Source organism: Scyliorhinus canicula, chromosome 7 (genome assembly GCF_902713615.1).
Source record: "Scyliorhinus canicula chromosome 7, sScyCan1.1, whole genome shotgun sequence".
Lineage (NCBI taxonomy): Eukaryota > Metazoa > Chordata > Chondrichthyes > Carcharhiniformes > Scyliorhinidae > Scyliorhinus > Scyliorhinus canicula.
Genome location: NC_052152.1, coordinates 121,003,878 through 121,030,181, shown reverse-complemented (window position 1 = coordinate 121,030,181; position 26,304 = coordinate 121,003,878). Strand labels below are relative to the sequence as shown.

The following is a 26,304-nucleotide window of genomic DNA, read 5'->3' as shown; positions in this document are numbered from 1 at the left end:
AGATGGGTAATGTGGAACTCAACACAAACAAATCAGCCATGATCTTATTGAATGGCTGAGCAGGCTCGAGGGGCTGAATAGCCTAATCCTATTTTGTATGTTTGCATGATTAGACAAACCAATTTATATTGTCATGGCAGGCAGTAGGATCAGACACTTAGTTTGAAGTTGGAAATTGTCTTGTTATCATTGTATGTATAACAGAATGACTGCAAATGTATTTCATACAGGTGTTCTCGTAAGCATGTTTACCCATCATCAAGTCATACTCTTCTTATCCGAGCCATGTTTATTACCTTTGGGATGGAGGAAAGCAGGCGAGATGATTATGATACTGATTCCGGGCTGGAGCACAGTGAAGAGGACATTTACCAGCAGTTTGTAGAATTCTATGAGGATGTACTACCTGAATTTAAGAACATTGGAAAAGTTGTACAATTTAAGGTATTTATACATTTAATCGATAATATGATATAGAATAGAATGTACAGTGTAGAACCAGGCTGTTTAGCTGCATCTGCCTGTAACTAGTCTTCTTCCCCCACCCTCTTTACTTCATTTAACCCTATTAGTATAGCCTCTTTCTTCTCCCTCACATGTTAGCTGAGCTTCCCCTTAAATGTATCTGTGCTATTTGCTTCAAATATTCCTTATGGCAGTACATTGAATTTATTAGATTAATTAGTGACCATCTTGTATTTATGGTCTCTAGTTTTGGCCTTCCCACACCAGTGGAAGGATCATTTCCACCTGTAACCTACTGAACCCCTTCATAATTTTAAATACTGCATTTAACTTGCTCTTCTGACTTCTTGATAAAAATGCCCCCAGCCCGTTCAGTCTTTCCTTATCATTATAACCCCTCCGTTCTGGAACATACAAAATGTTGAGACTAGAACTGTGTGGCTAGAACTTCGAAATGCGGTCCAACCAAGGGACTTTGACATGACTTTGTGTCATGGAATTATTACAACTCAGGAGGCCATTCAGCCCCTTGAATCCAGACCGGCTCTCTGCAAAACAATCCAGTTATTTCCATTCATTGGCCTGATCCCTGGAGCACTTCTTTAACATATTAATGTGTCACATTTTTCATTAGGGTATGGGTCAATAATGCTGGGTTTCTGCTTGTCTGAAGACTAATTATGCATTGATGGACGAGCATGCTAATCAAGATCAATAATAGTGGTATTTTTCATTTCTGAACTTGATCAATAAATTTGTCCCTGTAACTTCAAGTCCAGCCTTTTCTCTACAATACTTACACACACTTAATGGTATGGGAAATTATGCAGTTGTTCCAATCTCTTTAGCTGACTAATGATATTCATAAAAAAATGGATTGACATTGCTCAAATTCAACCTTTAATGTTGCTAAAGAGGGGCAGTTATTGGGCTAATCTCTCTGTGCACAATTCAACTATAGCCCTGTAATGCTGAAGGAGGAGTAACAAATTGTTGAATTGTCTAAGATAAATACCTTGCGTTGTAAGGTATTTAGACTACTCCTGTTGTATGTTTGTAAGTATTCTTGTTATTCCCACAGAGACCAATAATGTTTAAAAAGCGACAAATTTCCCAGCAACTGATAGAAATAACCAAAGGACAACATTTTATATTTTAAGACTTATACAGTAACAAACAAACTAAAATCAACATAGATCAAACATTACTGAACAGGCGACTACATAAAACATAGAGAAATACAGCACAGAACAGGCCCTTCGGCCCACGATGTTGTGCCGAACTTTTGTCCTAGGTTAATCATAGATCATAGAATTTTGGACACTAAGGGCAATTTATCATGGCCAATCCACCCAACCTACACATCTTTGGACTGTGGGAGGAAACCGGAGCACCCGGAGGAAACCCACGCACACACTGGGAGGATGTGCAGACTCCACACAGACATTGACCCAAGCCGAAATCGAACCTGGGACCCTGGCGCTGTGAAGCAATTGTGCTATCCCCAATGCTACCGTGCTGCCCTTAAGAACAAATTAATCTACACTCCATTATTCTACCATAATCCATGTACCTATCCAATAGCCGCTTGAAGGTCCCTAACGTTTCCGACTCAACTACTTCCACAGGCAGTGCATTCCATGCCCCCACTACTCTCTGGGTAAAGAACCTACCTCTGACATTCCCCCCTATATCTTCCACCATTTACCTTAAATTTATGTCCCCTTGTAATGGTTTGTTCAACCCGGGGAAAAAGTCTCTGACTATCTACTCTATCTATTCCCCTGATCATCTTATAAACCTCTATCAAGTCGCCCCTCATCCTTCTCCGTTTTAATGGGAAAAGGCCTAGCACCCTCAACCTTCCTCGTAAGACTTACTCCATTCCAGGCAACATCCTGGTAAATCTCCTTTGCACCTTTTCCAAAGCTTCCACATCCTTCCTAAAATTAGGTGACCAGAACTGCAGTACTCCAAATGTGGCCTTACCAAAGTTTTGTACAGCTGCATCATCACCTCACGGCTCTTAAATTCAATCCTTCTGTTAATGAACGCTAGCACACCATAGGCCTTCTTCACAGCTCTATCCACTTGAGTGGCAACTTTCAAAGAACTATGAACATAGACCTCAAGATCTCTCTGCTCCTCTACATTGCCAAGAACCCTACCGTTAACCCTGTATTCCGCATTCATATTTGTCCTTCCAAAATGGACAACCTCACACTTGTCAGGGTTAAACTCCATCTGCCACTTCTCAGCCCAGCTCTGCATCCTATCTATTTCTCTTTGCAGCCGACAACAGCCCTCCTCACTATCCACAACGCCACCAATCTTCGTATCATCTGCAAATTTACTGACCCACCCTTCAACTCCCTCATCCAAGTCATTAATGAAAATCACAAACAGCAGAGGACCGATAACTGATCCCTGTGGTACGCCACTGGTAACTGCTCCAGGCTGAATATTTGCCATCCACCACCACTCTCTGACTTCTATCGGTTAGCCAGTTCGTTATCCAACTGGCCAAATTTCCCACTATCCCATGCCTCCTTACTTTCTGCATAAGCCTACAATGGGGAACCTTATCAAATGCCTTACTAAAATCCATGTACACCACATCGACTGCTTTACCTTCATCCACATGCTTGGTCACCTCCTCAAAGAAGTCAATAAGACTTGTAAGGCAAGATCTACCCATCACAAATCCATGCTGACTATCCCTAATCAAGCAGTGTCTTTCCAGATGCTCAGAAATCCTATCGCTCAGTATCCTTTCCATTACTTTGCCTACCACCGAAGTAAGACTAACTGGCCTGTAATTCCCAGGGTTATCCCTATTCCCTTTTTTGAACAGGGGCACAACATTCGCCACTCTCCAATCCCCTGGCATCACCCCTGTTGACAGTGAGGACGAAAAGATAATTGCCAACGGCTCTGCAATTTAATTTCTTGCTTCCCATAGAATCCTTGGATATATAGGCCCGGGAGACTTGTCTATCCTCAAGTTTTTCAAGAAGCCCAACACATCTTCCTTCCTAACACGTATCTCCTCGAGCTTACCAGTCTGTTTCACACTGTCCTCTCCAACAATATGGCCCCTATCGTTTGTAAATACTGAAGAAAAATACTTGTTCTAGACCTCTCCTATCTCTTCAGACTCAATACACAATCTCCTGCTACTGTCCTTGATCGGACTCACCCTCGCTCTAGTCATTCTCATATTTCTCACATATGTGTAAAAGGCCTTGGGGTTTTCCTTGATCCTACCCGCCAAAGATATTTCATGCCCTCTCTTAGCTCTCCTAATCCCTTTCTTCAGTTCCCTCCTGGCTATCTTGTATCCCTCCAGCGCCCTGTCTGAACCTTGTTTCCTCAGCCTTACATTTTTTTTTTAAATATAATTTTTATTGGAATTTTTTACAGAAAATATAAAACATAACGACAAACAATGAAATGCAACAAAATAACCCATAATAACCGTACCACCCCCAGACCGTATCGACGCATGTATCCCATCCCCCACCCCCCCAACCCCAATGAACAACAAAAGAACTTAAAAATAAATTTAAATTAAATAAACAAACATAGTCATCGTCCGCCCCCCCCACCCCGGTTGCTGCTGCTACTGTCCCCGTACCCTATCGTTGAGCCAGAAAGTCGAGAAAAGGTTGCCACCGCCTAAAGAACCCTTGTACCGACCCTCTCAGGGCGAATTTGACCTTCTCTAGCTTAATGAAACCCGCCATGTCATTGATCCAGGTCTCCACGCTTGGGGGCCTCGCATCCTTCCATTGTAGCAAGATCCTTCGCCGGGCTACTAGGGACGCAAAGGCCAGCACACCGGCCTCTTTCGCCTCCTGCACTCCCGGCTCCACCCCAACCCCAAAAATCGCGAGTCCCCATCCTGGCTGACCCTGGATCCCACCACCCTCGACACTGTCCTCGCCACCCCCTTCCAGAACTCCTCCAGCGCCGGGCATGCCCAGAACATATGGGCATGGTTCGCTGGACTCCCCGAGCACCTGACACACCTGTCTTCACCCCCAAAGAACCTACTCATCCTTGTCCCAGTCATGTGGGCCCGGTGCAGCACCTTGAATTGGATGAGGCTAAGCCGCGCATACGAGGAGGAAGAATTAACCCTCTCCAGGGCATCAGCCCATGTCCCGTCTTCGATCTGTTCCCCCAGTTCCCCCTCCCACTTAGCTTTCAGCTCCTCTACTGACGCCTCCTCCGCCTCCTGCATAACCTTGTAGATATCAGATATCTTCCCCTCTCCGACCCAGACCCCCGAAAGCATCCTGTCGCTCACCCCCCTCGCGGGAAGCGAAGGGAATCCCTCCACCTGCCGCCTAGCAAATGCCTTTACCTGCAGATACCTGAACATGTTCCCCGGGGGGAGCCCAAATTTCTCCTCCAACTCCCCCAGGCTTGCAAACCTCCCATCAATAAACAGGTCCCTCAGCTGTCTGATGCCCGCTCTGTACCAACCCTGAAATCCCCCATCAATGTTCCCGGGGACGAACCTATGGTTCCCCCTTAACGGAGCCTCCATCGAGCCCCCCACTTCTCCCCTATGTCGCCTCCACTGCCCCCAAATCTTGAGGGTAGCCGCCACCACCGGACTCGTGGTATACCTCGTAGGAGGGAGTGGCCACGGCGCCGTTACCAGGGCCCCCAGGCTTGTATCTCCACAGGACGCCCTCTCCATCCGTTTCCATGCTGCCCCCTCCCCTTCCATTACCCACTTGTGCACCATCGACACATTGGCCGCCCAATAATACCCCGAGAGATTGGGTAACGCCAGCCCCCCCCCCCATCTCTACCCTGCTCCAAGAAGACCCTCTTCACCCTCGGGGTCCCATGCGCCCAAACAAAGCTCATGATGCTGCTCGTAACCCTTCTAAAAAAGGCCCTAGGGATAAAGATGGGCAAACACTGAAAAAGGAACAAGAACCTCGGGAGAACCGTCATTTTGACGGACTGCACTCTACCCGCCAACGATAGCGGCACCATGTCCCACCTTTTAAATTCCTCTTCCATCTGCTCCACCAGCCTGGTAAAATTAAGCTTATGGACAGTCCCCCAACTCCTGGCCACCTGCACCCCCAGGTATCTGAAACTCTTCACTGCCCTCTTAAATGGGAGTCTCCCAATTCCCCCCTCCTGATCACCTGGGTGTACTACAAATACCTCACTCTTGCCTAAATTTAACTTATAGCCCGAGAAGCCCCCAAATTCCGCTAACAGCTCCATCACCCCCGGCATTCCCCCTTCTGGATCCGCCACATACAACAGCAGGTCATCCGCATACAGCGATACACGATATTCCTCCCCACCCCGCACCAGACCCCTCCATCTCCCTGACTCCCTCAACGCCATAGCCGAAGGTTCAATCGCCAGTGCAAAGAGCAAGGGGGACAGGGGGCACCCCTGCCTGGTCCCACGGTAGAGCCTAAAGTACTCCGATCTCCTTCCATTTGTAACTACACTCGCCATCGGAGCCGAGTAGAGCAGCCTCACCCATTTGATGAATCCCTCCCCGAATCCGAACCGCTCCAGCACCTCCCACAGGTACCCCCACTCAACTCTATCAAACGCTTTCTCTGCATCCAGCGCCACCACTATCTCCGCCTCCCCCTCCACTGCCGGCATCATAATAACATTTAGCAGTCTCCGCACATTCGTGTTGAGCTGCCGTCCCTTGACAAATCCTGTCTGATCCTCGTGTATCACCCCTGGCACACAGTCCTCTATCCTGGTGGCCAGGATCTTCGCCAGCAACTTAGCGTCAACATTGAGGAGCGAGATAGGCCTGTATGATCCACACTGCAAGGGGTCCTTATCCCGCTTTAGGATCAGAGAGATCAGTGCCCGCGACATCGTCGGGGGCAAAGCCCCCCCCCCCCCCCCATGCCTCATTGAAAGCTCGCACCAACAGGGGGCCCACCAGATCCGCATACTTTTTATAAAATTCCACCGGGAACCCGTCCGGCCCCGGCGCCTTACCTGACTGCATTTGTCCAATCCCCCTGACTAGCTCCTCCAACTCTATCGGCGCCCCCAGCCCCTCTACCAGCTCCTCTTGAACCCTTGGGAACCATAGCCTGTTCATGAAGCTCTCCATCCCCCCTCTCCCCATCGGAGGTTCTGACCGGTACAGTTCCTCGTAGAAGTCCCTAAAGACCCCATTTACTTCTGTCCCCTTCTGCACTACATTCCCACCCCTATCAGTCACTCCACCAATTTCCCTAGCCGCATCTCGCCTGCGGAGCTGATGCGCCAACATCCTGCTCGCCTTCTCCCCATACTCATATACCGTGCCCTGCGACCTCCTCCACTGTGTCTCCGCCTTTCTGGTGGTCAACAAGTCAAATTTGGCCTGCAAACTGCATTGTTCCCCCAGCAACCCCTCCTCCGGTGCCTCCGCGTATCTCCTGTCCACATCCAGGAGCTCCCCCACCAGTCTCTCCCTCTCCTTCCTCTCCCTCCTTTCCCTATGGGCCCGGATGGAGATCAGCTCCCCCCGGATCACTGCTTTCAGAGCCTCCCAGACCATCCCCACCTGGACCTCCCCCGTGTCGTTGGTATCAAGATACCCCTCAATACTTCCCCGGACCCTCCTACACACCTCCTCATCAGCCAGCAGCCCCACATCCAGGCGCCAGAGCGGGCGCTGGTCCCGCGCCTCCCCCATCTCCAGATCAACCCAGTGCGGAGCATGGTCTGAGATCGCTATGGCCGAATACTCTGCATCCCGCACCTTCGGGATCAATCCCCTGCTCAGGATGAAAAAATCTATTCGGGAATAGACCCTATGGACATGGGAGAAAAAGGAATACTCCCGCGCTCTCGGCCTCCCAAACCTCCAGGGATCCACCCCTCCCATCTGGTCCATAAACCCCCTCAGCACTCTGGCCGCCGCCGGTCTCCTACCCGTCCTTGAACTGGACCGGTCCAGTGGGGGATCCAGCACTGTGTTAAAGCCTCCCTCCATGATCAGGCCCCCTGCCTCCAGGTCCGGAATGCGGCCCAACAAGCGCCTCATGAAGCCGGCATCATCCCAATTCGGGGCATATACATTAACCAGCACCACCTTCTCTCCCTGCAGCCTACCCTTCACCATAATATATCTGCCCTCCTTGTCCGACACCACCTCAGCCGCCTCGAACGCCACCCTCTTCCCCACCAGGATCGCCACCCCCTGGTTCTTCACGTCCAATCCTGAGTGAAAAACCTGCCCCACCCACCCCTTCCTCAGACGAACCTGGTCCGCCACCTTCAAGTGGGTCTCCTGGAGCATAGCCACGTCCGCCTTCAGATGAGAAAATACCCTGGTTCTCTTAACCGGCCCATTCAGCCCCCTCACGTTCCAGGTAATCAGCCGAATCAGAGAGCAACCTGCCCCTCTCCCCCGCCGGCTAGCCATAGCTTATCGACTGCTCGCCCCAGGCCAGCTCGCCCCGCCTGACCCGTTCCCCATGGCGATAACGCCTCTCCTCTACCCCCCCCGGCCCACGCCAGCTCCTTCCTGGCCATTCCAGCAGCAACCCGGTATCCCCCCCCCCCCCACACCCCCCCAGGCTAGGACCCCACCTAGCCGCGACGCACCCTCCATGGTACTTCCTTGAGTCAGCTGACTTCTGCTGACCCGCCAGCTCCTGCCAAAACCCATCTCCTCCCGGCATGGGGTTTCCTCAGCCTTACATAAGTCTCCTTCTTCCTCTTAACAAGACATTCAACCTCTCACATTAATACATTAAACTAAATAAAAGGTACTTTCACATCACCTAATATAAGCAAGATCGCATCTTACAAACCCCTCTTGCTGTGCGCTGCTCTATTGACAGAAAATGTGCATTTAAAATGCACATTTTATGTGGGCAGCACGGGAGCATAGTGGTCAGTTGCTTCACAGCTCCAGGGTCCCAGGTTCGATTCCTGGCTGGGTCACTGCCAGTGCGGAGTCTGCATGGTCTCCCCGTGTATGCGTCGGTTTTCTATTTGTTTCCTCCCACAGTTCAAAGATGTGTGGGTTAGGTGGATTGGATTGACCATGCTAAATTGTCCAAACAGTGTTAAGTGGGGATTACTGGGTTACGGGAATAAGGTAGATACGTGGGCTTCAGTGGGGTGCTCTTTGTGAGGGCCGGTGCAGACTTGATGGGCCGAATGGCCTCCTTCACTGTAAATTCTATGAAATAATGAAAAAAGAACATTGCATGAGCAGTCCTTCTCTGACTCCCACTTCTCTGCAACCTTTGCCTGTTCTTGCCACCCTAGATCAAAACTTTGTGTCCTGCGGAAATTGTCACTCAGCTTGAGTCTTCCAGACAATCTTTCCAGACCTGCTCGGTTAACACAAATCAGTCTTCCTGCTCCACAGCAGCAGCTGCCCTCTGTTTCTAAAAAAACAGCTGTCTTTTCTTCTGAAAGTTATGGTGTACATAGAACATACATACAACATACAGTGCAGAAGGAGGCCATTCGTCCCATCGAGTCTGCACCGACCCACTTAAGCCCTCACTTCCACCCTATCCCCGTAACCCAATAACCCCTCCTTACCTTTTTGGCCACTAAAGGTAATTTAGCATGGCCAATCCACCTAACCTGCATGTCTTTGGACTGTGGGAGGAAACCGGACCCCCCCGGAGGAAACTCACGCAGTCAAGGGGAGAACGTGCAGACTTCGCACAGACAGTGACCCAGCAGGGAATTGAACCTGGGACCCTGGTGCTGTGTAGCCACAGTGCGAGCCACTTGTACTAACGTGTTGCCCAAAAGTGTGAAAACTGTTAGTTGATATTTCAATAGGTTTCTGTTTGTGTTTCTTTCCCTGTGGGATCTCATAGACATGTCTCCAAACTGTGGTGCTTCCAGGATTCTGATTCTCAAGTGAAGGAAGTGTTAAAATATAACCGTCTTGGAAAGTCCAGATTTATAGACATTGGCATTGCCATCTGGAATGACAGTCCTTGATTTACTTGACAAGTATCCATATTGATCTAAAGCAAATTTTATCAATACAAAAGTAACCAAACCATGTGAAGGAAACATAATGCACATCTTTCAACCAGCACTGTTTTGAGGAACACACCTTCTTCTGAGCTATCCTTAATAAGGATTTTCTTCCACATGGTCAGTACTTTGTGTTCAAAAACTAAAATTGGTTAATGGGGTTAAAAACGTATTGAAAAGCCAAAATGTTCAATATACTGCACCTAATATGGTACAATGCCAAATTTTAAATGCACAAAACTACAATATTAATTCTCAATATTAATTTTTCAGGTTAGTTGTAATTATGAGCCACATCTCAGAGGAAATGTGTACATTCAATATCAGAAGTAAGTCTGTATATTTTCTACACTTCATTGAGTTAAAAAAATGGATTTATTAATGCTAGGGTGCTGGAAGATTACACTCATTCCTTTTATATGTAGTTCCATTGGATTCTATACTACATGTGAGCAGGCAGTTGGGCCTCGGTTTAATGTGTTGTCCAAAGAACATCACTTCAGACCATACAGCACATTCTCATTGTTGCACTGGGGTATCAGCTGGGATTCGGTCCTGTGGTACCTGGTGTGGGGCTTGAAGTGGAAACAAAGGGAAATTGTTTCTCTAAAAATAATTCTAAGTTTTGTGAATTGTGTGTATATCTCTCCCATTCTGGTCATGTTCCACTCCTTCATTTAGCTCTCCCTACCCTCAACTTTTTTCAGTACTTCTCAGCGATTGGCTGCAGCTTTGGTCCTATTGTGAATCTCATGGTTTCTTCCATGTGTTGAGTATTTGCCCATCCCTGTCCCACCATCACACATCAGATCAGTAACAAACCATGGGCATGTGAAATTCCATATTCTGTTTCTGCATGTACTCCTAGGATTCTACTAGAATGTAACCTCCAGTGTAAAGTATCTGTTGATTTCTTAGGAAATTAGAATTGATGCTTCTTTGCCAACAGCTGATTGCTTGTGGTTTACTGTAGGGAGGAGGAATGTCAGCAAGCCTTTGCACTTTTCAATGGACGTTGGTACGCGGGGAAACAGTTACAATGTGAATTCTCACCTGTAACTCGATGGAAAATGGCGATATGTGGTTTGTTCTCTCTTTTTTTCATTTTGTATTTTCAGAATATCAACAAATTTATCACTTCAGTTAATTGGGTATTTGATCATTGCAAATTTGTATTGGTCGGTCATATCTTGGCAAAATGTAGTAATTTTCATTTCTAGCCTTTGCTATCCAGTGTATTAACAGAGGCTGAGACCAATGTTCTTGCGGTATATGAAAATCGCTTATTGTCACGAGTAGGCTTCAATGAAGTTACTGTGAAAAGCCCCTAGTCGCCACATTCCGGCGCCTGTCCGGGGAGGCTGGTACGGGAATCAAACCGTGCTGCTGGCCTGCTTGGTCTGCTTTAAAAGCCAGCGATTAGGAGCAGGAGTAGGCCATCTGGCCCCTCGAGCCTGCACCGCCATTCAGTGAGATCATGGCTGATCTTTTGTGGACTCCGCTCCACTTTCCGGCCCGAACACCATAACCCTTAATCCCTTTATTCTTCAAAAAACTATCTATCTTTATCTTAAAAACATTTAATGAAGGAGCCTCTACTGCTTCACTGGGCAAGGAATTCCATGGATTCACAACCCTTTGGGTGAAGAAGTTCCTGCTAAACCCAGTCCTAAATCTACTTCCCCTTATTTTGAGGCTATGCCCCCTAGTTCTGCTTTCACCCGCCAGTGGAAACAACCTGCCCGCATCTATCCTATCTATTCCCTTCATAATTTTATATGTTTCTATAAGATCCCCCCCTCATCCTTCTAAATTCCAACGAGTACAGTCCCAGTCTACTCAACCTCTCCTCATAATCCAACCCCTTCATTTCTGGGATTAACCTAGTGAATCTCCTCTGCACACCCTCCAGTGCCAGTACGTCCTTTCTCAAGTAAGGAGACCAAAACTGAACACAATACTCCAGGTGTGGCCTCACTAACACCGTATACAATTGCAGCATAACCTCCCTAGTCTTAAACTCCATCCCTCTAGCAATGAAGGACAAAATTCCATTTGCCTTCTTAATCACCTGTTGCACCTGTAAACCAACCTTTTGCGACTCGTGCACTAGCACACCCAGATCTCTCTGCACAGCAACATGTTTTAATATTTTATCATTTAAATAATAATCGTGTTTGCTGTTATTCCTACCAAAATGGATAACCTCACATTTGTCAACGTTGTATTCCATCTGCCAGACCCTAGCCCATTCACTTAACCTATCCAAATCCCTCTGCAGACTTCCAGTATCCTCTGCACTTTTCGCTTTACCATTCATCTTAGTGTCGTCTGCAAACTTAGACACATTGCCCTTGGTCCCCAACTCCAAATCATCTATATAAATTGTGAACAATTGTGGGCCCAACATGGATCCCTGAGGGACACCACCAGCTGCTGATTGCCAACCAGAGAAACACCTATTAATCCCCACTCTTTGCTTTCTATTAATTAACCAATCCTCTATCCATGCTACTACTTTACCCTTAATGTAATGCATCTTTATCTTATGCAGCAACCTTTTGTGTGGCACCTTGTTAAAGGCTTTCTGGAAATCCAGATATACCACATCGATTGGCTCCCCATTATCTACTGCTCTGGTAATGTCCTCAAAAAATTCCACGAAATTAGTTAGGAACGACCTGCCCTTTATGAACCCATGCTGCGGCTGCCCAATGGGACAATTTCTATCCAGATACCTCGCTATTTCTTGATGGTTTGCCAATAATCTTGGACAGGGTTTAAATTAACTTGACAGCAGGATGGGAACCAGGATGCAAGAATAAACAAGGTGCAGAAAGGATTAGAAGATACAATGGCACTGGAGTAACGTATTACAGGGATCAGAGGAGATGCCGTAAGGTTTACAGTACGTGTACATGGTGAGTTGTAGGCGCCAATGACATTGGAATATAATGTGATAATGGGAGCAGAACTGATTTTCACAGTAATTTCAGTGCAGTGTTAATGTAAGCCTACATGTGACAATAATAAAAGATTATTAGATCACTAAATATCCCTGGATTTGAGGATTTCCAGGAAAGAAAGAAGATAGGGTGACTGTAATGATTAAGGAAATCATTACAGTGCTGAAGAGAGAGGTTATGTCCTAGTCAAGTCACGGACATAATCTATTGCTTAGAATTAAGAAACATTTAGAGGTATTATTACATTGTTATAAGCCACAAACTAGTAAGAAAAATATAGAGGAGCAAATTTGCAAGAAAATTAGAGGTACACCAACTACAGTGTTGTGATGGATGACTTGAATTATTCTAATATAGACTAGCATAACAAAAATGTACAGGACAGAGAGGTAGGAAGGGTTTCTGAAGTGAAATTCAGGAGAATTTTCTCATAGAAAATAGGAGCGGGCCTTCAAGCCTGCTCCGCCATCCATTATGATCATGGCTGGTCATCCAATTTGATAACCAGACCCCACCTCTCTCTCTCTCTCTCTCTCTCTCTCCCCCCAACCCCTCCATATCCTTTGATTCCCTTTGCCCCAAGTGCTGTAATCTGACAACTCCTTGAAAATATACAGTTGGCCTCAACTGCTTTCTGTGGTCACAAATTTCACAGGGTGACCACTTTCCGGATGAAGAAATTTTTCCTCCTCTCTGTCCTAAATGGTTTACCCCGTATCCTTAGACTATGACCCCTGGTCTGGACTCCTTGTCATCAGGAACATTCTTCCTGCATCTACCCTGCCTTAATCTGTTAGAATTTTTTATAGGTTTCCATGAGCTACCCCCTCCTTATAAGCTCCAGTGAATACAATCCTAACTGACTCGATCTCTCGTATGCCAGCCCCACCATCAGTCTAATAAACCTTTGCTGCACACACTCGATGGCAAGAACATCCTTCTTCCGATAAGGAGATTAAAACTGCGCGCACTATTCCAGGTGTGGTCTCACCAAGGTCATGTATAATTGCAAGACGTCCCTGATCCTGTATGTGAATCCTCTTCCTTTGAAGGCCAACGTATAATTTACCTTCTTTACCGCAAGCTGCACCTGCATGTTTACTTTCAGCAGCTGATGTACGAGGGCTTGTTGCACATTTCCTCCCCCAATCTATAGCCATTCAGATAGTCTGTTCTCCTGATTTTGATACCAAAATTGATGACTTCACATTTATCCACATTATACTCCACCTGCCATGCATTTGCCCACTCACTGAACTTGTCCAAATCACGTTGAAGCATCTCTGCATCCTTCTTGCAGTTCACCCTCCCACCCAGCTTTGTGTCATCTGCAAATTTGGAGATATTACATTCAGTTTCCTCATCTGAATCGTTACTATATATTGTGAAAAACTGGGGTCCTAGCAGTGATCTTGTGTGGTAGCTTACTGCCTACCACTTAGTACAATAATAATAATCGCATATTTTCACAAGTATGCTTCAATGAAGTTACTGTGAAAAGCCCCGAGTCGCCACATTGCGGTGCCTGTTCGGGGAGGCTGGTACGGGAATTGAACCTGCGCTGCTGCCTTGTTCTGCATTACAAGCCAGCTATTTAGCCCAGTGTGCTAAAGCAGCCCGAGACCCGTTTATTCCTAATTTTTGTTTCTTGTCTGCTAACCAGTTTTCTATCCATTTCAATACACTACCCCCAATCAAATCTAATCCAAATCTGTAATTAGATTTTACACACTAATCTCTTAGGTAGGCCTTTGTCAAAAGCCTTCTGAAAGTCCAAATAAACCACATCCACTGGCTCTTCCTCGTCAACTCTACCAGTTATATTTTTGAAGAATCCCAATAGATTTGTCAGGCATGATTTCTCTTTCATAAATCCATGCTGACTGTCCAATCCCACCACTGTTTTCCAAGTGCTCTGCTATTAATTCTTTCATAATGAACTCGAGCATTTTCCCCACTACTGACATCAGGCTGACTTGTCTATAATTCCCTGTTTTCTCTCTACCTCCCTTTTTTAAATAGTGGGGTTGCATTAGCTACCCTCCAGTCTGGAGGAACTGTTCCAGAGTCTTATCGATTTTGGTAGATGGCCACCATGCATGCACTATTTCTTGGGCCACTTAAGTTCTCTGGGATGTAGATTATCAGGCCCTGGGCATTAGTTGGCCTTCACTCCCATCAATTTCCCCAACACTATTTCCCTACTAATTGTCCTCCAATTCGTCCCTTACACAAAGCCCTGTGTTGCTCAACATTTCTGGTACATTATTTGTGTCCACTTTTGTGAAGACAGAACCAAAGTAAGTATTTAGTTGGTCAGCCATTTCTTTGTTCATCATTATAAATTCCCATTTCTGACCTGCATTTGACTTCAACCTTTTTCTCTTCACACACCTATAGAAGCTTTTACAGTCAGTTTTTGTTTTCTGTAAACTTACCCTTTCACTCTCTTTTCACCTTTTATTAAAAAAACATTTTATTAAGGCATTTATGATTTTATAACAACAGTTACAAATATAAACATAACTCAATAAATAACCCTCCCCAACCAACAACCATACCCAGCCAACATGGCTTACACGCACAGTACCCCAGTCCCTCCTCCACAGACTAAACTAAACTATCTCCCCCTACGTTCTCTCACTCCCCTCCCCAATAGTATCTGATAACCGTTTAATTTTCCCCAAAGAAGTCGATAAACGGCTGCCACCTCTGGACAAACCCTGTCGTTAATCCTCTTTGGGCGAACTTGATCTTCTCAAGCCTGAGAAACCCAGCCATGTCGCTAACCTTTACCCCCGATTTCGGGGGCTCCGAGTCCTCCACACCAATAAGATCCGTCTCCGGGCTACCAGGGAGGCAAAGGCCAAAACGTCAGCCTCTCTCGCCCCCTGGACTCTCGGGTCTTCCGACACTCAAAAACCTCTGGACTCGGTGCCATCCCTGTCTTTAAAACCGTGGACATGACATCAGCAAATCCCTGCCAGAATCCCCTAAGCTTCGGACATGCCCAAAACATGTGGACATGGCCCTCCTGCACACACCTGTCCTCCACCCCTTCAAAAAAAACCCTGCTTATTTTCACTGTCTTAATCAATCCCTTTATAAACATAGAATTCCTACAGTGAAGAAAGAGGCCATTTGGCCCATCAAGTCTGTACCAACTCTCTGAAAGAGCACCCTACCCTAGGCCCAATCCCCTACCCTATCCCCTTAACCCCATCTCATCTGCACATCTTTGGACACTAAGAGGCAATTTAGAATGGCCAATCTACATAACCACATCTAGACTGACAAGAAACCAGAGCACCCGGAGGAAACCATGCAGACACTGGAAGAGTGTGCAAACTCCACACATCGAACCCAGTCTCTGGCGCTGTGAGACAGCAATGCAACCACTGTGCCACTATGCAGCTTGTGAATGAAATAAACCTGTGAATGGATTAAATTCCTCCTCTGAATTTCAAACTGCTTCCAATCTCAGGCCTGCTGTTGTTTCTGGCCAATTTGTATGCTTCTTCCTTGGATCTAATACTATCTCTAAGCCATGGTTTGGCCACCTTTCCCATTTTATTTTTGTGTCAGACAAGAATTAACAATTGTTCATCCATTCGCTCTGAATGTTTGCCATTGCCTATCCACCATCATCCTTAATTAATGTTCCCCAATCCATCATAACCAACTCGAGCCTCATATCATTGTAGTTCCTTTATTAAGATTCAGGACCCTAGTCTCAGAATCAATGACATCAGTCTCCTCATCATGTTATGGTCACTCATTCCCAAGGGGCTTCCCACAACTAGATTGCCAATTATTCATTTCTCATTGCACAATACTCAGTCTCGGACAGCCTGTTCTCAATGTATTGATTCAGAAAGCCATCCTGTATACAGTCCCAAGAATAATTCTTCTACGGTACTGTTAACTAATTTGATTTGCCCAATCCATATGCAGATTCAAGTCACCCATAATTACAGATGTTTCTTTATTGCCTGTGTCTCTAATTTCCTGTTTAATGTTACTGCCAACATCACCATTACAGTTTGGGATGCTATATACAACCCCCACTAACAATATTTTACCCCATGCCATTTCTCAGCTCTACCCATACAGATTCCACATTGTCGGAGTTAATTTCCTCTTTAACCAGTAATTACGTTCTCCCTGTGTCTGCGTGGGTTTCCTCCGGGTGCTCCGATTTCCTCCTACAGTCCAAAGATGTGCAGGTTAGGTGGATTGGTCATGCTAAATTGCCCTTGGTGTCTAAAAAGTTTAGATGGGGTTACGGGGATAGCGTATGGGTACTCTTTCCAAAGGCCAGTGCAGACTCGATGGGCCAAATGGCCTCCTTCTGCACTGTAAATTCTATGATCTATGAACCCCACCACCTTTTCCTTTTTTGTCAGTCCTTCCTAAATACTGAATACCCCTGGATGTTCAGTTCAGTTTCCCACCCCTGGTCACCCTGCAGCCATGACTCCGTAATCCTGACTATAATACCCGTTTACATCTATTTGTGTGATTATTCCACTTTATTGCAAATGCTCCACGCGATAAGGCACAAAACCTTAAGGCTTGTCTTTTTAACATTTCTTGTCCCATTCCCATTAATTTTCACCGTGGCCCTGTTTAATTCTGCCGCTTGATTTCTCTGCCTGTCACTTTTCTTATTCACCTTTCTGTCTTTTGTTCTTATCCGTCTTTCCCACTCCTCTGACTCCTTCGTAAAGATTTAGAGAGGGTGTAAAAAAACGTGCTTCCAGGTGGCGGCCATGAGCTGAGCGGTCGCATGAAAGGTGGCTCTTGTCGAAGAACTTCGACTACGGCCTTTTAACACAACAAACAGGCACCAAAAGTATCTACAATCCCCCAGTCTAACCCCCATTGACTGTACGGTCAAGCAGGATGGGAAAGAGCCAGCTGCCCAGCAAAAAAGCCAGTTAAGACAAGAGGAGGAAAACTTCAGCTTCTGAGCAGGGAACCGCAAGTCGAGGCACAGAACTGATGAAGGTCGACCCCCACAGAGCTCCCAGGGCAGACTCGGGCACTGATGGGCAAATTGACGGGCTTCATCACCTCAGACCTCCAGAGATGTAGGGGGGAGATGAGAAGAGACCTTCTGGCAGTCGTCAAGACGGCAGTGGAGGCCACAATGGCCCCCAAGAAGGAGGCAATGAACAATATGGAGCGGAGCCAAGAGTCCCAGGACGCGATGACAAGGGACCTCGGCAAAAGCTGCCACGGAGAGAAAGAGAGGTAGGGGTTAAATAGTAGGAACTGGCTGTTAGAGGAGCTGCTACACTAGTGTAGCTGGAGTACGGGAGTACAGTGAAGGAGGAGGCCATGGAATGCCTCGCGGGACGGGAAAAACAGAACTTCGGGGGAAGGGTTAAGGCTGTGGGGAGGGGGACTAGGAGAGGAGAGCAAAAAGGTAGGGGAATACAGGAGGAGAAACAAGGGGCAGGAGGGGAGGTTAAAGCACTGGTCGTGGCAGATGTCACATGGAGATGGCGAAAAAGAGGAAGTATTTGGTGGCCATCTTGAATGGCCCATGAGAAAGGACTGGCCCGGACGAACAGGGCCAGGCCCACAGGGTGAGCTGCTGGCGGAAAGGAAAAAACTGCAGAATTTGATCTGCTTGGTGGGCAGCACGGTAGCACAAGTGGATAGCACTGTGGCTTCTCAGCGCCAGGGTCCCACATTCGATTCCCCGCTGGGTCACTGTCTGTGCGGAGTCTGCAAGTTCTTCCCGTGTCTGCGTGGGTTTCCTCCGGGTGCTCCCACAGCCCAAAGATGTGCAGGTTAGGTGGATTGGCCATGATACATTGCCCTTAGTGACCAAAAAGGTTAGGAAGGGTTATTGGGTTACGGGGATAAGTGGGTAGGTGCAGACTCGATGGGCTGAATGGCCTCCTTCTGCACTGTATGTTCTGTGTTCCAGAAGGAAGGCAATCCACCAGCTCCGCTGGGCACGGGGAGGCCTTCTTCGAACACGGAGACGATGCCAGCCGCATGCTGGCCAGCAGTTGAGAAAACAGGAAGCCACGAAAGAGAGAGCACAAGTTAGGGACAGAAATGGTAGCGGACCCAAACGAGTTCAATGAGGCCATTGCAAACTTCTACTGAGGGCTATACACCTCTGAACCCCTGGCGACTCGATGATGGAACAGTTCCTTGACAGGCTGGATATACCAGTGGAGGGAGAGTATTGGAAATGAGGGCTGGAAGCACCACTGGAGCTGGGTAAAATCGTGGAATGCATTAATTCCATGCAGTATGGGGAAGCGCCAGGACTGGATGGGTTCCCGATAGACTTACAAAAAATTTGCAGCAGCGCTTGTGGGTGTTCAACAACATGGGCAGCATAGTGGCCAGCACTGCTGCCTCCGCACCAGGGACCAAGTTCAATTTCGGTCTCGGGTGACTGAGGAATTTGCACTGGTGCTCCGGTTTCCTCCCACAGTTCAAAGATGTGCAAAGTAGGAAGATCGGACATGCTAAATTGCCCTTCAGTGTCCATAAAGGTTAAGTTGTGTGACTGGAATGTGGTAAATGGGGTTGGGACTTGGGCCGAGGTAACGTACTGTTTCCAAGGGCTGGTGCAGAATTGATGGGCAGAATTGCCTCCTGCACTGTAGAGATTCTATAACTCAGTCAAAGGGGGCTCTGCCGCCCATGCTAGTCCAGGCCTCGATCTCACTGATTCTCAAAAAAGACAAAGACCCGACAAGAGCATACAGACCCATCTTTCGCTGACACCATAAGACAGAGGAGCAGAATTAGGCCACTCGGCCCATTGTGTCTGCTCTGCCATTCAATCATTGCTGATATTTTCTCGTCCCCATACCCCCTGATCCCCTTAATCAAGAACGTATCTATCTCTGTCTTAAAGAAACTCCGTGATTTGGCCTCCACAACCTTTGCGGAGATTCATCACCCTCTGGCTGAAGAAGTTCCTCCTCATCTCTATTTTAAAGGACCGTCCCTTTAGTCTGAGATGGTGTCCTCTGGTTCTAGTTTTTCCTACAAGTTGAAACATCCTCTCCATGTCCACTCTATCCAGGCCTCACAGTATTCTGTAAGTTTCAATAAGATTCCCCCCTCATCCTTCTAAACTCCAATGAGTACAGACCCAGAGTCCTCAACCTTTCCTCATACAACAAGTTCTGCATTCCAGGGTTCATTCTTGAGAACCTCCTTTGGACCCTTTCCAAGGCCAGCACATCCTTCCTTAGATATGGAGCCCAAAACTGCTCACAATACTCCAAATGGAGTCTGGCCAGAAGTACATCCCTGGTCTTGTATTCCAGCCCTCTTGACATGAATGCTAACATTGCATTTGCCTTCTTAACTGCCGACTGAACCTGCACGTTAACCGTAAGGGAATTGTGAACAAGGGCTCCCAAGTCCCTTTGAGCTTCTGATTTCCTAAGCATTTCCCCATTTAGAAAATAGTCTATGCCTAAATTCCTCCTTCCAAAGTGCATAACCTCACATTTTTCCACATTGTATTTCATTTGCTACTTCACTGCCCACTCTCCTAGCTTGTCCAAATCCTTCTGCAGCCCCCTTGCTTCCTCAATACAACCTGTCCCTCTACAGATCTTTGTATCATCTGCAAACTTTGCAACAGTGCCTTTGGTTCCTTCTTCCAGATCATTAATGTATATTGTGAAAAGTTGTGGTCCCATTCCTGTTTGTGCTTCAATGTCTCTCCATCTTATTTCGCGGTCCTTTTTTAAACGGGTCAACAAAGTGATCTCTGGCTTTGTTTGGGTGGGAAAGACCCCGCGGGTAAGGAAGGTAATGCTTGAGTGGAGTCGGGGAGAGGGCGGGCTGGCGCTGCCAAATTTTAGTAACTATTACTGTGCGGCGAATATAGCCATGATCAGGAAGTGGGTGGTGGGGGAGGGGTCGGCATGGGAGCGCATGGAGGCGGCTTAATGCAAGGGCACTAGTTTGGGGGTGTTGGTAACTGCGCCTCTGCCATTCCTGCCGGCCGGTACTCCACCAGCCCCATGGTGATTGTGGCCCTGAGCGTCTGGGGGCAATGGAGGAGACATGTGGGACAAGAGGGAGCATCAGTCTGGTCCCCAATCTGTAATCACCAGTTTGTCCCGGGAAGTATGGATGGGGGGGGGGGGGGGTTCTGGTTATGGCGGAGAGCAGGGATTGAGAGGATGGGGGATATGTTTATAGAGGGGAGCTTTCCGATTATGAGGGTGCTGGAGGAGAAGTTTGGGTAGGCATGGGGAAACAAATTCAGGTATCAGCAGGTGCGGGACTTCCTAGTAAACAGGTGTCAACCTTCCCGCTCTTACCACTAAGGGGGAATTCAGGACAGGGTAGTTTCCAGAGAAGGGAGCGTCTCTGACATTTACAAGGAACTTATGGGGTCAGAGGAGACGCAGACCGAGGAGCTGAAGCGCAAGTGGGAGGAGGATCTGGGAGGAGAGATAGAGGATGGTCTATGGGCGAACGCGTTGAGTCAATGCGTCCGCAACATGTGCCAGGCTCAGCCTGAAACAATTTAAGGTCGTTCACCGGGCTCACATGACAGTGGCCCGGATGAGCAGATTCTTTGGGGTGGAAGACCGGTGCGGGAGGACCAGCGAACCATGTCCACATGTTCTGGGCATGTCCGAAGCTTAGGGGATTTTGGCAGGGGTTTGCAGATGTCATGTCCATTGTGTTAAAAACAAAGGTGGCACTGAGTCCAGAGGTGGCGATTTTCAGGGTTGGAAGACCCGGGAATCCAGGAGGAGAAAGAGGCAGACGTTCTGGCCTTTGCTTCCCTGGTAGCCTGGAGACGGATACTATTAGCTTGGAGGGACTCGAAGGCCCCAAAGTCGGAGACCTGGCTATCAAACATGGCTGGCTTTCTCTGTTTGAGAAAATCAAGTTCGCCTCGAGAGGGTCACTGTTAGGGTTCGCCCGGAGGTGGCAACCGTTCATCAACTTCTTCATGGAAAATTAATCGTCAGCAGAAGGGGTGGGTTTGTTTAGTCTAGAGTAGGGGGTTAATAAAGGTGGGACCTGTAAGGGACGGAGACGGCTTATGCACTATGTTTATAGTTTCATTTACATTGTTTATTGTGTTGTTCTAATACCAAAAATACCTCAATAAAATGTTACGTTTTAAAAAAAGTTATGGTCCCAGCACAGACTCCTGAGATACACCACTAGTCACCGGCTGCCATCGTGAAAAAAGACCCCTTTATCCCCACTCTCTGCCTTCTGCTAGTCAGCCAATCTTCTATCCATGCCAGGATCTTACCCTTAGCACCATGGGCTCTTAAACTTATTTAACAATCTTCTATGCGGCACCTTGTCAAAGGCCTTCTGGAATCTAAATAAATCATGTCCACTGGTTCTCCTTTGTCTAACTTCCTTGTTATCTCCTCAAAGAACTCTTAACAGATTTGTCAGGCATGACCTCCCTTTGACACCGCTGTGCTGACTCAGTCCTATTTTACCATGCACTTCCCTCAAGTACTTCACAATATCATCTTTAATAAGACTCTAAAATCCTACCAATGACCGAGATCATTGGGGGCAGCAGGGTAGCATGATGGTTAGCATAAATGCTTCACAGCTCCAGGGTCCCAGGTTCGATTCCCGGCTGGGTCACTGTCTGTGTGGAGTCTGCACGTCCTCCCCCTGTGTGCATGGGTTTCCTCCGGGTGCTCCGGTTTCCTCCCACAGTCCAAAGATGTGCGGGTTAGGTGGATTGGCCATGCTAAATTGCCCGTAGTGTCCTAATAAAAAAGAAAGGTTAAGGGGGGGTTGTTGGGTTACGCGTATAGGGTGGATACGTGGGTTTGAGTAGGGTGATCATGGCTCGGCACAACAATGAGGGCCGAAGGTCCTGTTCTGTTCTGTACTGTTCTATGTTCTATCAGGCTAACCGGCCTATAATTTCCCATCTTCTCCCTCCCACATGTTCCAAACTGGGAGGACGGATCTGTCTAACATAAGAACTACGAGCAGGAGTAGGCCATCTGGCCCCTCGAGCCTGCTCCGCCATTCAATGAGATCATGGCTGATCTTTTGTGGACACAGCTCCACTTTCTGGCCCGAACACCATAACCCTTAATCCCATTATTCTTCAAAAAACTATCTATCCTTAAAAACATTTAATGAAGGAGCCTCAACTGCTTCACTGGGCAAGGAATTCCATAGATTCACAATCCTTTGGGTGAAGAAGTTGCTCCTAAACACAGTCTAACTCTACTTCCCATTATTTTGAGGCTGTGCCCCCTAGTTTTGCTTTCACCCGCCAGTGGAAACAACCTGCCCGCATCTATCCTATCTATTCCCTTCATAATTTTATATGTTTCTATAAGATCCCCCCATATCCTTCTAAATTCCAACAAGTACAATCCCAGTCTACTCAACCTCTCCTCGTAATCCAACCCCTTCAGCTCTGGGACAGCAGCATGTTTTAATATTTTATCATTTAAATAATAATCCCGTTTGCTGTTATTCCTACCAAATGGATAACCTCACATTGTCAACATTGTATTCCATCTGCCAGACCCTAGCTCATTCACTTAACTTATCCAAATCCCTCTGCAGACATCCAGTATCCTCTGCACTTTTGCTTTACCACTCATCTTAGTGTCATCTGCAAACTTGGACACATTGCCCTTGGTCCCCAACTCCAAATCATCTATATAAATTGTGAACAACCTTTTGTGTGGCACCTTGTCAAAGGCTTTCTGGAAATCCAGATACACCACATCCATTGGCTCCCCATTATCTACCGTTGTGGTAATGTCCTCAATAAGTTCCACAAAATTAGTTAGGCGCGACCTGCCCTTTATGAACCCATGCTGCGTCTGCCCAATAGGACAATTTCCATCCAGATACCTCACTATTTCATCTTTGATTATAGATTCCAGCATCTCCCCTACTACCGAAGTTAAGCTCACTGGCCTATAATTACCCGTTTTCTGCCTACCTCCTTTTTTAAACAGTGGTGTCACGTTTGCTAATTTCCAATCTGCCGGGACCACCCCAGAGTCTAGTGAATTTTGGTAAATTATCACTAGTGCATTTGCAATTTCCCTAGCCATCTCTTTTAGCACTCTGGGATGCATTCCATCAGGGCCAGGAGACTTGTCTACCTTTAGCCCCATCAGCTTGCCAATCACTACCTCCTTAGTGATAACAATCATCTCAAGGTCCTCACCTGTCATAGCCTCATTTCTATCATGTTAATTGTGTCTTCCACTGTGAAGACCGACCCAAAAAACCTGTTTAGTTCCTCAGCCATTTCCTCATCTCGCATTATTAAATCTCCCTTCTCACCCTCTAAAGGTCCAATATTTACCTTAGCCACTCTTTTTTTTGTTTTATATATTTGTAGAAACTTTTACTATCTGTGTTTATATTCTGAGCAAGTTTACTCTCATACTCTATCTTGCTCTTCTTTATAGCTTTTTTAGTAGCTTTCTGTTGCCCCCTAAAGATTTCTCAGTCCTCTAGTCTCCCACCAATCTTTGCCACTTTATATGCTTTTTCCTTCAATTTGATACTCTCCCTTATTTCCTTGGATATCCACGGTCGATTTTCCCTCTTTCTGCCATCCTTCCTTTTTGTTGGTATATACCTTTGCTGAGCACTGTGAAAAATCGCTTGGAAGGTTCTCCACTGTTCCTCAACTGTTTCACCATAAAGTCGTTGCTCCCAGTCTACCTTAGCTAGTTCTTCTCTCATCCCATTGTAATCTCCTTTGTTTAAGCACAAAACACTAGTATTTGATTTTACCTTCTCACCCTCCATCTGTATTTTAAATTCCACCATATTGTGATCGCTCCTTCTGAGAGGATCCCTAACTGTGAGATTATTAATCAATCCTGTCTCATTACACAGGACCAGATCTAGGACTGCTTGTTCCCTCGTAGGTTCCATTACATACTGTTGTAGGAAACTATCGCGGATACATTCTATAAACTCCTCCTCAAGGCTGCCTTGACCGACCTGGTTAAACCAATCGACATGTAGATTAAAATCCCCCATGATAACTGCTGTACCATTTCTACATGCATCAGTTATTTCTTTGTTTATTGCCTGCCCCACCATCTCGTTACTATTTGGTGGCCTATAGACTACTCCTTTCAGTGACTTTTTCGCCGTACTATTCCTGATTTCCCCCCAAATGGATTCAACCTTATCCTACATAGCACCGATGTCATCCCTTACTATTGCCCGGATGTCATCCTTAAATAACAGCTACCACCTCCTTACCATCCACTCTATCCTTCCGAATAGTTTGATACCCATGGATATTTAACTCCCCAGTCGTGGACCATCCCTTAACCATGTTTCAGTAATGGCCACTAAATCATAGTCATTCACGATGATTTGCGCCATCAACTCATTTACCTTATTCCGAATACTACGTGCATTCGGGTAAGTACACTTATGTTGGCTTTTTTACCTCTGTTTGAATCTTAACACCCGATCAGTAACCTCTCCTGTTATATTTCTCTTAACTTTTCTCCTAATTTCCTTGTCGTTGACCCATGTAACAACCTGCCGCTTCGCTTACCATTAATGTTTTTACTTCCAGTTTTATTCCTTTTAGTATTACTGTGCCTATTCACTGAGCCCCCCTCAGTCACTACCTTGTACTGTCGCCTTTTTGATTTTTGACTATAACCTCCCCTGAGAACTCAAGGGAGTACAGAACTTTCCTCTCCCCAGCAAAGCGAATGTAATTCTAAACAATGTAAAGAGTCCTGGCAATAATTGTAAATACCTATGTAAAGTTGTGTGTAACTCTTATTACTAAACATTGAGCCCAATAGGAATACTTCTTAGAAAAAACTATTATGCACACTAATGTCAATAACGTTGGGAAAAGATAGAACTGGGACCACTGTTCCAGATGTAGTGACAGCATGTGATACCTGAAATGAAATGAAAATCGCTTATTGTCACGAGTAGGCTTCAATGAAGTTACTGTGAAAAGCTCCTAGTCGCCACATTCCGGCGCCTGTCCGGGGAGGTCCGGGTGTTGGTTATTATTGTTTCTGTATTCTGCAAAATTTGGATTATCATAGAATTTACAGTGCAGAAGGAGGCCACTCGGCCCATCAAGTCTGCACCAGCTCTTGGAAAGAGCACCCTACCCGAGGTCAACATCTCCACCCTATCCCCATAACCCAGTAACCCCACCCAACACTAAGGGCAATTTTGGACACTAAGGGCAATTTATCATGGCCAATCCACCTAACCTGCACATCTTTGGACTGGGAGGAAAGCGGAGCACCCGGAGGAAACCCACGCACACACGGGGAGGATGTGCAGACTCTGCACAGACAGTAACCCAAGCCGGAATCGAACCTGGGACCCTGGAGCTGTGAAGCACTTGTGCTATCCACAATGCTACCGTGCTGGATATTATAAGTGCAAAAATTCCAATAAGATCTTTTTTAAAAGTGCTTCTGGGGATGAGAAACTTCTGTTATGTGGGTGGATTGGAGAGGTTTGGGCTGTTCTCATGGAAGAGGAGATTTGATTGAGGTGATCAAAATCATGAGGGATCGGGACAGAGTAGATGGGGAGAGAAACCGTAACTATTGGTGGAAGGATTAGAAACCAGAGGGCACAGATGTAAGTGAACTGGCAAAAGAAACCATGGAGACACTAAGAGAAATTTTCCATGCAGTGAGTGGAGGGGATCTCGAATGCACTGTCTGTGTGTGTGTGTGTGTGTGTGTGGTGGGAGCAAGTTCAATTGACTTTCAAGAAGGCATTTGATAAGCAGCCAAAAGAATAAAATATACAGGGTCCTTGGGAAAGGTCAAGGGAGTGGAACCAGCTGAGTTGCTGTTGCACGGAGCCA

The 26,304-nt window shown here is 46.6% G+C and overlaps 1 protein-coding gene across 2 annotated transcripts in view; it reads left to right on the top strand.

The window, feature by feature from the left end:
* zrsr2 (zinc finger (CCCH type), RNA-binding motif and serine/arginine rich 2) overlaps nt 1-26,304 on the top strand; it is a 65,749-nt gene that overhangs the window by 35,850 nt on the left and 3,595 nt on the right. For both annotated transcript variants that reach the window (XM_038802828.1, XM_038802829.1), the window contains 3 exons: nt 231-444; nt 9,757-9,812; nt 10,457-10,566. In XM_038802828.1, the coding sequence (XP_038658756.1) occupies nt 231-444; nt 9,757-9,812; nt 10,457-10,566 (380 nt within the window). The remainder of the gene's footprint in view (nt 1-230; nt 445-9,756; nt 9,813-10,456; nt 10,567-26,304) is intronic.